The sequence below is a fragment of the Sciurus carolinensis genome, chromosome 14 (genome assembly GCF_902686445.1).
Source record: "Sciurus carolinensis chromosome 14, mSciCar1.2, whole genome shotgun sequence".
NCBI lineage: Eukaryota > Metazoa > Chordata > Mammalia > Rodentia > Sciuridae > Sciurus > Sciurus carolinensis.
In genome coordinates, this window is record NC_062226.1 from 13,677,355 (window position 1) to 13,692,215 (window position 14,861).

Consider the following 14,861-nt stretch of genomic DNA (forward strand, 5'->3'; position numbering starts at 1 on the left):
TGCTAATTCATATTTATCTGATAATGTGGAAAAGTTGTCATTTTCCTGAGTTGTATTTACGATAGAAATAGCCACAGGAGAGTCGATCTAGCTATTTTGAACTTGCTTTACCTTTTGCAGCCCACTTTAATCATTTACTTTAAGAATCAGCCTAGCTTGTCTGGCAAGTTCCACTGTTGCCATTTCTCTTCTGTGCCTTGCCAGTGGGACTATGAAAATCAACAGAATTACAGATATATTTAAAATAAATGTTTTAAAAATTTTTTTCAGAGAATAAAGCATAATTTGCAATATAAAAAAATCATGTCCTATGTCTAAATATAAATTCTGTATTAGACACCTGTGAATATTGATATATGAATCTGACCTCAGTCTATGCAAGTAGAATGACTTGCCACCCTTTGCAAAATATCAAATTTCATGGGATGGCTTGCAAGGCCCTTGGTAATCTTTCCTCAATGTATTGGGTTGTTAAATGTTGAAGTCTCAACATTCTATTCATTCATTCTGTGAGTATAGATCTTAAAACCCTACTATGGGCCAGTTCTGTGAGAAGGCATTGTGAATGAGATAGACACAGTTTTTGCCCTGAAAGACATTGTAGTAGGGTGGGGAAGACACAAAAATAAGGCACCATAGCAGTGAAGTACAGTTTAAGATTTGGCATTGTTCTGGGTAAATCTATTTATGGATGTGGGCCTAGAAGGTAAAGACCTACAATGTCTAGTAGTTCATAAAACTCTACCCAGGTTACTCCTGGACTGTAATGAGTGCCCAGATTTCAGGGGGCACTGTCACTCTAGGAATTCACAAGGCCTTCCCTCTTATTTGTGGTTTACTGTAAAGAGGACCAGGACAAGGCTTTATGTTCTGAGCTCATGTCAGGCAAACCCAGAACGCATATCTATATCGATAGCTAGCTAGCTCTCTCTCTCTCTCTCTCTCTCTCTCTCTCTCCCTCCCTCTCTCTCATATCTCTCTCTCTCTCTCACCACCCCTCATCCCCTCTGAACTCCACCACCTGAATACAAACTTTTATTTACCATTCTGTTCACCAAGACCAGAGAGACTCTCCCATGTATCTGAAATGGCAGACTGAAATTCCTATCACTTCATTCTTAGTTTTAATGTTAATGATTTTGTAAGTTAACATTTTGAATTTCTATAAAAGGGAAAGCACTTCCTTTCAGAAGAGTGCCAGCTAGTAGATAAAGAGACAGAATTAGGAGTTCATCATTTTGAAACTCTTAATGTATTTTATTCAAAGATTAACAATATATATTAAGGATTACATGAAATGTTGTTGGGGCAAAAACAGTCATTTGATCTCAAAATATCACTCCAAAGATTACATATTCTTTACAAAAGGAAAATCACTTATAATGTGAACTGAGGAGAAGGAGAAATAAATCACTTTTTTTTTAATTTATTTTTGTTGGCAACATATCTCTCCCAAATTCCATTGTAAGATGCACATGTGTTAAACCAGAGTTACATAAATTTAACATATGTATGTATTGTCCTTGGTCATCATGTACAATTGTTTTGATGTATTGAATTTGGTTTTTAATATTTTATTGAGTGTATTGGAATGTTCTTTAGAGATATTGACCTCTAGTTTTCTTGTGGTGTTTTCTCTGTCTTATGTCAAGATGATTCTGGCTTCACAAAAAGTATCTGAAACTATTCCTTCCAACTCTGTTTGTTTGGAAAAGTTTAAGAAATATTGGTGTTAATTCTTCTGTGAATGTTTGATAAAATTCAGCTGTGAAGCCATCTGGTCCTGAAGTATTCTTTGATGGAAACTTTTAATTACTTTTTTTGTCTCTTTCAATGTAAATGATCTGTTCAGGCTTTCTGTTTCTTCCTGATTCAATCATGGTGGGTTGTATTTTTCTAGGAATTTATCCATTTCCTCTAGGATTTCCAATTTGTTGGCGTATAATTGGTCATAATAGTCCCTTAAGGTCTTTTTAATTTCTGTCACATCTGTTGTAATATTTGCACTTGGAATTTTGTTTTATTTCTCTCTTTTTTCTTAGTTTCTAGTTAAGGGTTTGAAATTTTGTTATCTTCAACTATTAGTTCTATTGATGTCCCCCCATGTATGGTTTTTCTATTCTCAAGTTATTTCTTTGTGATCTCTATCATTTCCTTCCTTCTGTTAATTTGGGGCTTAGTTTGTTCCTCTTTCTACAACCTGGAGGCATAATATTAGACTATTTGACATCTTCTTTATTAATGTATGCATTTGGTGTTTTGAACTTCCCTCTTAGAAGTAAATTTCATTATGTTGGATTTTCATTGTGACTTGTATCAAGATAATTTTAAAATACTGTTTGGCTTTTTTTTTTTTTTTTTATCCATTGGGTTATTAGGGAACATGTTATTTAATTTCCATGTTTTACGAAGTTTCCAAGGTTTCTTCTCTTACCAATTTCTGTTTCATATCAGTGTGGTTGGAGACAATACTAGCTATGATTTCAGTCTTCTTTAATTTGTTAACTTCTTTTGAGCACTAACATATAGTCTGTCCTGGAGTATACTCCTAATGTACTAGAAAATAATGTATATGACTGGGTACCTCAGTGGCCTACAGGAATTTGTGGCAGTGGTGGTGGCATTTAAAGGTTTTTGAGGTTCCTTTATTCTTTATAAATTACCTAGACTCAAGCATTTTGTTAGAGCAACAGAAAATGGACTAAGAAAATGTGCCTTGATATTAATATAGTTTTACCATTTCACTTGGCATTTAGCAGATTCTTTCAATTTGACAACTCATGTCCTCTGTTCTGGAGAATATTCTTAATTATTTCATTAGTGATGGCTCCCTCTTGTTTTCTGTTCTCCCTTTCTAGAGTTTCCTTTACCACCTGCTGAAATTCCTAACCTGCCTCTGTAATTGCCTTGTCCATTTTACTCCTATTTACCATCAGTTTTGTTTTTTTGCCTTATTTTTTTAAGTTACTCAACTTAGTTTTCCAAAGTTTTCTATTTATGTTGTTGGAGTCTTTTAAGAAAATATTTTATTAGTTGTGGATGGGCCTTATTTTATTTACTTATATGTGGTGCTGAGACTCGAACCCAGTGCCTCACACATGCCAGGCTCTACCACTAAGCCACAACCCCAGCACCTGCTGCTGGATTCTTAAGGTCTAAAGACACATTTAGTTTTCTGAATGTTCCCTTTTTATGATATCCTGTTTTTACTTCATATATTTAATGTCTTCCCTTATCTTAAGAGTACATTAATGGCCAGGCACAGTAGCACAGGCCTGTAATCCCAGTGTTTTGGGAGGCTGAGACAGGAAGACTTAGAGTTCAAAGCCCACCCTCTGCAACTTAGTGAGGCTCTAAGCTACTCAGCAAGATTCTGTCTCTGAATAAAATTATTTTAAAAAAGGAGGTGCTGGGGATGTGGCTCAGTGTTAAGCACCCCTGGGTTCAATCCCCAGTGCCAAAACAAACAAACAAAAAGTATATTAATGAAGGGTTTTGTTGTTGTTGGTGGTGGTGGTGGTGGTTAGAATAATTTTCTTCACTTTGTACACCCAAGTTTTTATTTTCCTCTGAATATTTTGGTCCTGATTTTCCATGTTGGAGGCATGGTAAGACTTTGCTGTGTTGAGGAAGAAAGATCTTGGCAAATTCAGTTTTCAATAGACTGAGTTTAATATGTTATTTAGAGATACAAGTGTAGCCATTCCATAAGGCAGTTAGATACACAATCAGTTGTTCAGGAGGGAGATCCAGGAGATTAAATCAAGGTGTGTTGGCATGTATAGATGATATCCCAAGGCATGCGATTGGATGCAGTTGCTTAATGAGTGGATTTCGACAGAACAAAGGTTTGAGTCCTAAGTCCTGGGCCACTACAACATTGAAGGGGAGAGGTTCCTACTGGAGATATAAATTTGGAAATCATCAGTTAATAAGTGGTGTTTGCGGTGATGACTCCTCCTTGTGAAGGAAATGGGAGGGGATAACAATTTTCCATAGTAACTTAAAATAGTCAAATAGCATGATGAGGAGCCTGCTGAGTTCTGTGTCTTCCACAGGAACACAGGTAAGTACTTTCCCATCTGCTTTTAAATTCTAAGCCAAGCACACGGCAACTCAGTGTTTTTCAGCCAGGAACCAATTAACCCTGCCCTTAGCTGGAAATATTTTGCTAAAATCAAGGACATTTTGTTGTCATGACTCAGAAGGTTCTAGTGACTTCTCATGGGTGGAGGCCAGGCTTATTTCTAGAAAGGCTTCAAATGCACAGGGCAGCTGACCATAAGAATCATTCCATTCAAAATATCAATCATGCTGTGATTGAGAAACATTAAGATATTCTTACCTGTATTTTTTCCACCCACTTGTGACAAGACAGGGGAAACAACTCTAAAAATTTCAGAATGTCAAATATTTGTGACCTCCATTACGCAACTACTGATAATGGTGTGGAATTTGACCAGACAATTATTTTCGGGGGGGAGGGACAGTGTTGGGTCTCCAAATATCGTCACTATGTTTCTTCATAGTGACAACTGAATCTATGTATGAGAATGAGTACAAGACAAGAAATAAAAATTGTCTTTTGGGGGCCAAAATTGGAAGACTTGTGTAAGAAAGGCTGTTCCAATGTTCAGTGTGTCCTTGAAATAAAGTTTTGTTTTTTTCCTGCAGGTGGTTTCAGATATGGAGACAATTAGCCAAAACTTAAAGAACAGCTGCAATCATTCTCATAAGAGATGAGAGTATTTTTTGTCACTGTTTGTCTGAAAATGTTCCGAACTGAATTAATGACAGGTTTATCTGTTCTATTGGCCGATCTAAAGATCCTTTATATTATATCACCTTTCCAGTGCATTATTGATTAGTGATTTTCCTGTCATCATGTCTGCGATGTCCTGTTTGATTTGGTTGGAAATTCAAACTGTGGTTTAAATAATAGCCTGCTGACCCAATTCAGAATATGTGCATAAATATACACAACATCACTTGCATGAGGATATTCATTTACTACTCATACAATTTCATTAGCTTTGCAGTTGTGAGACTCCTGATTAACCCGATATCAAAATTTGCTGTCAGGGTAGATCTTTTAAAAAGTTACTGTTGTGAATGAAAGTTTGACATTCAGGTTTTATCCACCTCTGCGTGCATTTTATCTTGAAGAACAATTTCATTATTACTTTGCATAGCATATACTAGTTGTCTATCTTTTTGATGGGAACAAAGAACACAAATAGGTCCTAGAAGCAGCAACATATTCGGGATCTGAGCAGCAATCAGTCTGCCCTCAGGCTCGGTTTCAACATTATCTTCTCTGGACCATTTTACTGTTCATTCATTTAAGAATTTGAAGAGGGCCCAAGTATCTTTTATGTCATTGCCATAAATTTGGGAGGATGTCCCCATTGTATATGTTAGACCTTGTGCCTGTTCTTATGGAATTTATAGTCTGTTGGGGATATAGAGACAAGTGAAGAGGCAATTATAAAACCCATTACCCTAACCAGCAGCCATCCCAGCTGTACTTAGAGACTTGTAGCTCAGTATGGGTACATACATGCGATTAAGTTCCAATGGGAGGAAAACCATGACAGCAATTGTTTCATAGCTTCCCTGTCTGTGTCCTGGCCAGTGTGGCTCATTTCTAGTGCCAGATTCCTGTGCCATCTCAGCATTTGGGAGGTTGCTTTTGGCTGTCACATCTGCTCTACAGAGGATCACTACAAGCTTCATGGTACTCAGCTCAATCCAGATCCATTCCAGGGAAGGCTCACAAACATCTTTGCCATGAGACATTCTCTATGGAGTGCAGGATGACAGTCCTTCACTATTTCCTTAAATTTAGAGTGTTTCTAAAAAGCTTCACAGCAAAGGAAATAATCAAGAACATGAAGAGAAAGCCTGCAAAATGGAAGAAAATCTTTGCCACCTGTACCTCAGATAGAGTATTAATTTCCAAGATATATAAACAACTCAAAAACTTAACACCAAAAAAACAAATAACCTAATCAATAAATGGGCTAAGGAAGTGAACAGACACTTCACAGAAGAAGAAATGTATCTGGACAAAAAATATATGAAAAAACATGCAACATCACTAGCAATTAGAGAAATGCAAATTAAAACTACACAGATTTCATATCACTCCAGTCAGAACAGCAATTATCAAGAATACAAGTAACAATAAATTTTGGCAAAGATATAGGGAAAAAGGTATACATACGTTGCTGGTGGGACTGCAAATTGGTGCAACCACTCTGGAAAGCAATATGCAGATTCCTCAGAAAACTTGGAATGGAACCACCATTTGACCCAGGTATCCCACTCATCAGCATATACCCAAAGGACTTAAAATCAGCATACTATAGTGACGCAGCCACATCAATGTTCATAGCAACTCAATTCACAATAGATAAACTATGGAACCAACCTAGGTGCCCTTCAATAGATGAATGAATAAAGAAAATGTTTATATACACAATGGAATATTAGCCATAAAGAAGAATGAAATTATGGCATTTGCTGGTAAATGTATGGAACTGGATACTGTTATGCTAAGTGAAATAAGCCAATCCCCCCAAAAACCAAAGGCTGATTGTTCTCTCTGATATGTGGATGCTAACTCACAATAGGTCAGGGTGGGGCAGGGAGGAGTGGAGGTTCACCGGATTGGAGGATTGGACGGGGCAGTAGAGGGAAGTAAGCGGATATGGTTGGGAAAGACAGTAGAATGAATCGGAGATAGCTTTCCTATGTTCATCTATGGAAACCAGTGTGATTCGACATCATGTACGAACACAAGAAAGTGCAGTTATATTCCATGTATGTATGATATGTCAAAATACATTCTACTGTCATGTATAACTAAAAAGAACAAAAAAATTTAGTGTCTCCCTAGAAGCAGAACCTGAAATGGGAACATTCGTATGAAGTGGCTTATGGAAAGACTGCTCTTATTCTAGGAGAGAGAACAGTACAAGAGAGCAAAGACTGAAGTCTGGCCTCAGTTCCGTCCCACAGGGACTCTGGAGCACAAATGCTACCTCAAAGTTGTCCCACCTTGAGGCCAGGGAGCTGGCCGATTTTATGGCCAGCTGTTGTTTATGTACCACTCTCACGGAAAGGATAGAACTTCTAAGATATTTCTGGGCAAACTATCTTCCATGACTGAGCTGGGTTAACTGGAGAAGTAAACTGGAGTGTAGAGTAAGGAAACTTCGGCAGCCAGCACTCAGCACCTGAAGGATAAATGTAACAGCCCAGTAGAGATCTGGTCATCGGGGCTATGGTCTCTACTATACCCAGAAAATGTGCATGACCAGAGCAGCCTCCAGATAGTTTGTGTCTCTGTCCAGCTTTGAAACATTTTCCTAGTGTTGAGAACAGGGTGGTATCTGTGCTGCCAACTGTCTCAATCACCCAGATGCAGGCAATACAGGACAAACAGGACTGCTGGGCCCCTGTGCTTACCAAGGTTGTTAAGAGATATTTGTCTGAGGAATGTGCGGTTGCCTGGAAACCTTATCTATTAAGGACAGCGGGGGCTTAGCCCCGACTCATCTCCTGCATAGTTCACCCCTTCCCTCCTCCCTTCTTCCACTAGGACCGATCAGTTCTGGCGGGACCCAGTGAGAATCAAATAGATTGGCAGGACCCAACCAGAGGAGGACTAATGTTTAGTTGTTCAAATGTTAACCAATTAAAAGAACACTGTAAAACTGCTTGCCTTTCATTATAAAAACCATGCTAAACGAGGGCTCGGGGCCTCTTAGCGTCACCGGTCACCAAGGGCGCGGAGGACCAGGCTCGAGCTTGCTAATAAATGACTCTTTGTTGCTTGCATTGATCAGTGGTCTCTGGTGGTCTTTGTGGGGTCTCGAGCCTTTGGGCACAACACTAGAGACTAGCATTTGAGTATCTTTTCCATTTTACATATAAAAATTGAGTTTCTCCTCTGAAATCCAGAAATACCTGGGGACATTTAAAAGTTGTCATTTAAGTTTAGAGGTTTCCCTATCAGTGTTACTACTATTTGACATTAATAACTCGCTCGAGGGCTAATTTAACCAAATTCTTCAAGCTGAGTTCACAAAAAGTGCAGTTTCAAGAAAGGATCTTCTGTCAATGATGTGAAAGCTACTCCAGGCATAGATTTTTTTTTTTTCCAGGCATAGACATTTGAAGCATAGTCTGTACTTTTTTTCTGCTTGGGAAGAAGCTGGGACAGGAGCAAATGTCAGTGAAAAATGCCATTTCCACTTGAAATGTACCTTAGTTTTATTTTTTGAGAAAACAGAATTTCGTCAATGCCTCTGTTATACTTTGGATATGTGGTATCTCCCAAAATTTCCTGTGTTAATGCAGGAATATTCAGAGGTGAAGTGACTGGATTATGAGAGCTGTGACCTAACCAGTCCCTCCCAGCTGGAATGGACTCCTTGGATAGCATCTCTAGACATGTGGGGTGAGGCTGGATAAGGTTGGTCCTGGGGGCGTGCCTTGGAAGGGTGCATCTTCCCTGTGACCCTTTCTTCCCCCTCTGAAGAAAGGTGTGAGAGACTGATGTCAGGGCCACCTGGGGATGTAGATGAGGAACAATGGGCAGATAGCAGGGCTCTCCCACTCTTGTTCACCTAGAGCAGCTCCACTCTATTTACATATCAAACTTCCCTGTTGGGCTTATTTTCAATAAATGTTTGGGCAGCTCAATGTATATTTCAGCCCACTTACGTACACACATGCCCAATGGGAAACAACTGAGTAATGAGAGATATGTATTCTTAAGTTTTCCTAACTGGATGTAGTTTGTCTTCTGAAATTCCTTTCCACACTGCTATTAAGGAGAAGCACTTAAATAAAGCCATGTGCCACGTTCTCCAGAGCTGGAAGCAGTAATCCATATATTACCCAGAGTTCCAAAGACACACCAAACTGAGGGTATAAGTAGATGAAGAAGAACAGCATGAAGGCATGAGACTACGGGCAGGCTGAGGAGCAAAGGTGTCCTACCAGAAGCACCGAGTGCCGCCCTTCCACAGTTGATTGAACACACCTTGTGTGATCCCAAGTCTCAATGGAGAATGATCTAATTCTGGGGAGACACCTCCTTTTCTCTGGTGGGCTCCAGAGACTGAATAGGCCTGTGCACATTGCATGGGGCACTCATGGGCCATACCACCTCTCCTGCACCAGCCAGGCAGCAGGCACCTGAAGCCAGCAGTCTGGTGGACTGAGTTTCTCAAAATGAGAACACACACAAAATTTTTTTTTTTGTTTTCTGGATTTAAAACCCAATTATGAGGTCCAGAGCTTCAACATGTCGGCTTAGGACCAGACTTTCTCAACAGGACTCCCATAGCACAAGAAATAAAAGCAAGAATCAATAACTGGGATAGATTCAAACTAAAAAGCTTTCTCTCAGCAAAGGAAACTATCAGCAATGCGAAGAAAGAGCCTACAGAGTGAGAGAAAATCTTTGCCAATCATACTTCAGATAGAGCACTAATCTCCAGAATCTATAAAGAACTCAAAAAACTCTACACCAAGAATGCAAATAATTCAATCGACAAATGGGCTAAGGAAACGAATAGACACTTCACAGAAGAAGATCTACAAGCAATCAACAAACATATAGAAAAATGTTCAACATCTCTAGTAATAAGAGAAATGCAAATCAAAACCACCCTAAGATTCCATCTCACCCCAATTAGAATGGCGATTATCAAGAATACAAGCAACAACAGGTGTTGGCGAGGATGTGGGGAGAAAGGTACACTCATACATTGCTGGTGGGGTTGCAAATTAGTGCAGCCACTCTGGAAAGCACTATGGAGACTCCTTAGAAAACTTGGAATGGAACCACCATTTGACCCAGCTATCCCACTCCTTGGCCTATACCCAAAGGACTTAAAATCAGCATATTACAGAGATACAGCCACATCAATGTTCATAGCTGCTCAGTTCACAATAGCCAGATTGTGGAACCAACCTAGATGTCCTTCAATTGATGAATGGATAAAGAAAATGTGGTATATATATATACAATGGAATATTACTCTGCCATAAAGAATGATAAAATTATGGCATTTGCAGGCCAAATGGATGAAACTGGAGATATCATGCTAAGTGAGATAAGCCAATCTCAAAAAACCAAAGGAAGAATGATATCGCTAATAAGTGGATGATGACATATAATGGGGGGTGGGAGGGGTTAGTGTTAGGGTTAGAGTTAGGTTTAGGGAAGGGGGCAAGAATGGAGGAAGGAAGGGCTGTATAGAGGGAAAAGAGGGGTGGGAGGGGTGGGGGGGGAAGGGAAAAAAATAACAGAATGAATCAAACATTACCCTATGTAAATTTATGATTACACAAATGGTATGCCTTTACGCCATGTACAAACAGAGAAACAACATGTATCCCGTTTGTTTACAATAAAAAAAAATTCTCGTTTGATAACAATGCAAAACTTTTACCTAAAAAAAATAAAATAAAAAATAAAACCCAATTATGCCTCTCTATGAATTGTTGGTTTTAAAAATGATAAGACAGTAGCTGAACAAACTTCATAAAAATTTACAGCCCAGCAGAGGGCAATGCACAATAGAGTTGTTTGGTATAATGAGATAAGGCCTGCTTTAAAATTAATGTTTGCAGTGACTAGAAGATGTCTATAAGCCCTTCTCTAAGACTCAGTGATGTCTGAATTGCTTCAGACAATCCTGGAATTGTGAAAAGAAAATCATAAGGAATAAAATCATTTATCATATATAAAAAGAGGTCTGCAGTTTTAATTAGTAGAAAATAAGTTTCTAGACTTTTTTTAACTAAATAAGTGTGAAATATATATTCAAAGACTGTTTAAAATATGCAAAATTATTATTCTTCTAGGAGCACCTTCATGTCATGGTGACTTCAGGGAATCATCATACTTCAGACCCTCGGCTGTGGGAAGGATGAGACCGTGGAGCCTGGAGAACCAAGCAGGACCAGATCAGGAGGGGCCCTGTAACCAGGTTAAATCATTTGACCTCCACTTTGAGGCCAGAATCCAGGTTAAGTGACCATCATAGCTTCTGCCAGATTTGAGATTCTCCTGTTTTAGAAATGTAGTATTTATACAAAAATAAAATCAAAGACTCACTCAAAGGTCACATTGTACACCATAAAGAAAATTCCATCTTCAATCCACATTTAAAAGACAGATTAAAAAAAAAAAACTTTTAGTTACACTTTTAGTTAAATTTTATTTGAAAATCTATAAATTGTTGAACTTTAGTTCTAGTCAGAATCTTTGAACTCCATTGTTCTGTAAATATTTTCTACCAGCGATACATGCAAATTCCATTTATTAGTATTTACCCTATAGCACAAGCAAATAAACTTTGCACTTAAAGCAACATATTGCCCACATCTTAAATTTCTATTCCCAAAAATGTACTTTGTTTGCTTTAATTTGACCCATCTTTGACAACTGAATCATTTCACAGATTTCCTTTTGAGACAATTGGCCTTAGATATTCAGACAATAGTGGCAGATTTCTGCCATTTCAATATTTGTAAGAGACACCTTTAGTGAAATTAGTAGTCAAATTTTCTTTCATGTTGGTAAATACAGTCTTATTAATTCAATGCAAAGAATGTCAATGTGACCATAAATATCCAATTTATAGAAATATGTTTAGACAGTTGTTTTATTTAAAAGAGTACCTATTGTATTCTAAAGTGGAAATGAGTAATAATAAATGTTAAATTTAAAATGTCTTATTAATACAAAACATAAAAACAAAAATATTAAAGAAATTTTTAAAAACTATATTTACTATGCTCCATTTTTATAGGTAGTTTTAATATTTTTTGAGGTCTTATTTTAAAATTATTAAAATCCCTACTGAGACATGAGTTTCTAACATACAGATATTCTATTTCTCAGTGTATACTGAATTCCAGTGAGCAGTGCATATGAACTGAGGTATTGGAGGATATGTGTTCCCTTCTAGCCACTGAAGTGTTTGGTTGGTACTTAGAGAATGAAGGCAGCATCCAGAGCATGACATGCTGGTTGCCGGTCACAAACTTTTCTCTGCCTCATGCTCAGCTCTTTCTCTAGACTGGGAAGGACAAGGAGCCAGTCCTTGGATCCTCTTTGCAGATGTAGTTTATCCTTAAACTGTTTCCAGCACCAAGGATGGACCCACCAAAGGTTTTCTCTAAAAGAGACAACCTTGTGAGCCTTGACTCATTCAGACGCCTTCTAAGACCATCTGAGTTTAAAACTGAATCCAGGTAAGTCTTCTTCAGTATCAGAAACAAGTGCGATTGACCAGAGACATGCAGAAAGATGATAAGCCCAGAGAAAATTCCCTGTTGTAGAGAAGAAAAGGAGAAGGCAATGTGGCTTCCTGGTTTTTTAGCACTGAGCCATTCTTCATAGTGCCAACTCCTAAATTAGAATTCTTTTATTTGTATTGTGAAAAGTAAGCTCCCTATGCACACTGATGTGGCTGCATCACTGTAGTATGCTGATTTTAAGTCCTTTGGGTAGAGGTCAAGGAGTGGGATAGCTGGGTCAAATGGTGGGTCCATTCCAAGTTTTCTGAGGAATCTCCATACTGCTTTCCAGAGTGGCTGCACCAATTTGCAATCCCACCAGCAATGTGAGTATACCTTTTTCCCCACATCCTTGCCAACACCTGTTGTTGTTTCAAAAAACCAAAAGCTGAATGTTTTCTCTGATAAGTGGATGATATATATAACAGAACAGGGAGGGGGTTAGGGAAGAATGAAGGAAGGATGAATAGTATAGAGGGAAATGAGGGGTGGGAGGGGGCGGGGGAAGGAAAGAATGGAATGAGACAAACATCATTACCCCATGTACATGTATGATTACACAGTGAGACTCTACTTCATGTACAACCAGAGAAATGAAAGTTGTACCTCATTTGTGTACAATGAACCAAAAAATAATAATACAAAGAAAAAAAAGTAAGTTTCCCCCTGGGTTGGGTGTAAATTGCTCTAAAATACCTCCTATCCTTGTTCCTAGGCATGAAAGGGTGTTTTTGTTCTAATTTTAGTTTTCTTAGAGATACCTCTTTCAGAATTAATAATTAACCAGAAAAATAATTTATCCAGCTCTTTAAACACAATTTATTTAAAAGGAAAGTAACTTCAAACAGGTTGAGTCTATGGTTTTGTACCACCTGTAGCCATGAACCTTTTGGAAATACTTTGTTTTTTAATTTTTCTGGAGACAAGTTGGGGACAGGAACAAATGTGAGTAAAACAAATCATCTTCATTTTATAATGGATCTTAGTGGTGATGAGTGGAAAAGCAAATTCAACAGATTGTGTTGATTTGAAAACAACTTTCTTCTGAGAGCACCAAATGGATAGTCTCAGTTCTGAATGGAACTAAGTCAAGGAAGCATTTGATTTGATGAGTGACTAACAAAGTGACAGTTTTGTGAAATTGTTATTTATAAAAATTTACATAAGTGATTACTCAGATTCTACTTCAAAAAGGGAACAAAGTCAACTCACGATAATAACTTATTTGTCATTTCTTGCTTATTTGTATTTAGTGCTTAATTTGCGTTTTTCATGGACTATACAGAGTTACTTGGGGGTCATCTCTCATCCTGTGATTTGAAATTTTATTGTTGTAATTAATTATGTCTACATTTCTGAGCTGATTCTTCGCAAGACTTTTAGTGATATTGAAATTCTGTGCATTTTTAATTTTGTCCTACAAACAATGGTTTCAGATCTAGAAACAATATTTGAGTACTGAAAAGTAACTGGGTATAATCAAATGGAACCAACTCATTTCATGCATGAGGGTAAGTCCAGATAGGGCAAGTGATTGGCCAAAGGTCACACCACTAGAGAGAGACAGAGGCAGGATTTCATTCATGTCTTCTCCTTATCACTTCAGTTTTTTCCATTGTCAAAAATGTGCATATAGGGCTGGAGTTGTAGCTCAGTGGTAGAGCACTTGCCCAGCAAGTGTGAGGCACTGGGTTTGCTCCTCAGCAAAATAAATGAATAAAATAAAGGTATTATGTCCATCTATAACTAAAAAAATGTGTATATAAACATGTTAAGTGTATTGTAAATATAAATATATACTTAGGATATCATAAATTCATAGTATTTTCTCATCTCTAGTCTTGAGATTTTGTCACATGGTCACAATGACACCATTACCTTAAGTAGTTTTTATTTTCTCTTGAAAGACAAGGAATTGAAGCTCAGAGGAATTTGTATTAATTGACTTCACATTAGTGGTAAAACTGGGGCTAAAACCTGGAATCCTAAGATTCTTGTCCAAGGACATTCTGAATTCTTCCCTTCTCCATTGCATTGACCCTTACTAGGAAGCACCTCCTCACCCACTCTGAAGAAGTGAGAGTGTGCCATTTACAACATGGTAATCAGTTACTTAGAATGGTTGACTGAGCAGATATTTATTGAGCACCTACCATGTGATAGCACTGAGGGTATGGCAGATGACAAAAGACATCTTTCACAGAAGCAAATGAAGAATGAATGAACCAATGAAAGAAGGAATAAATGAGGATAGGCAGCTATTAGTATTATGAAGTGAAAAATCCAAAGAGAAAAAGTTGAGGGGCTGGGGTTGTGGCTCAGTGGTGTAATGCTCGCCTGGAACACGTGAGGCACAGGGTTTGATCCTCAGCTCCACATAAAAATAAAATAAAGGTATTGTGTCCACCAACAACTTAAAACTATATATTAAAGAAAAAGTTGATGGAGCACTATTTAAAAGTGTGGACGGGAGGGATCCCTTGAGGTGACACTTGAGCAGATATTGAAGTAAGATAGGAAGCCATGTGATCATC

The 14,861-nt window shown here is 38.0% G+C and overlaps 1 protein-coding gene across 3 annotated transcripts in view; it reads left to right on the top strand.

The window, feature by feature from the left end:
- The first annotated feature begins 13,139 nt into the window (after window positions 1–13,139).
- LOC124963942 (complement C5-like) overlaps window positions 13,140–14,861 on the top strand; it is a 37,367-nt gene continuing 35,645 nt past the window's right edge. For all 3 annotated transcript variants that reach the window (XM_047523667.1, XM_047523669.1, XM_047523668.1), the window contains exon 1: window positions 13,140–13,272. In XM_047523667.1, coding sequence (XP_047379623.1) covers window positions 13,208–13,272 — 65 coding nt within the window. In that variant the 5' untranslated portion in view covers window positions 13,140–13,207. The remainder of the gene's footprint in view (window positions 13,273–14,861) is intronic.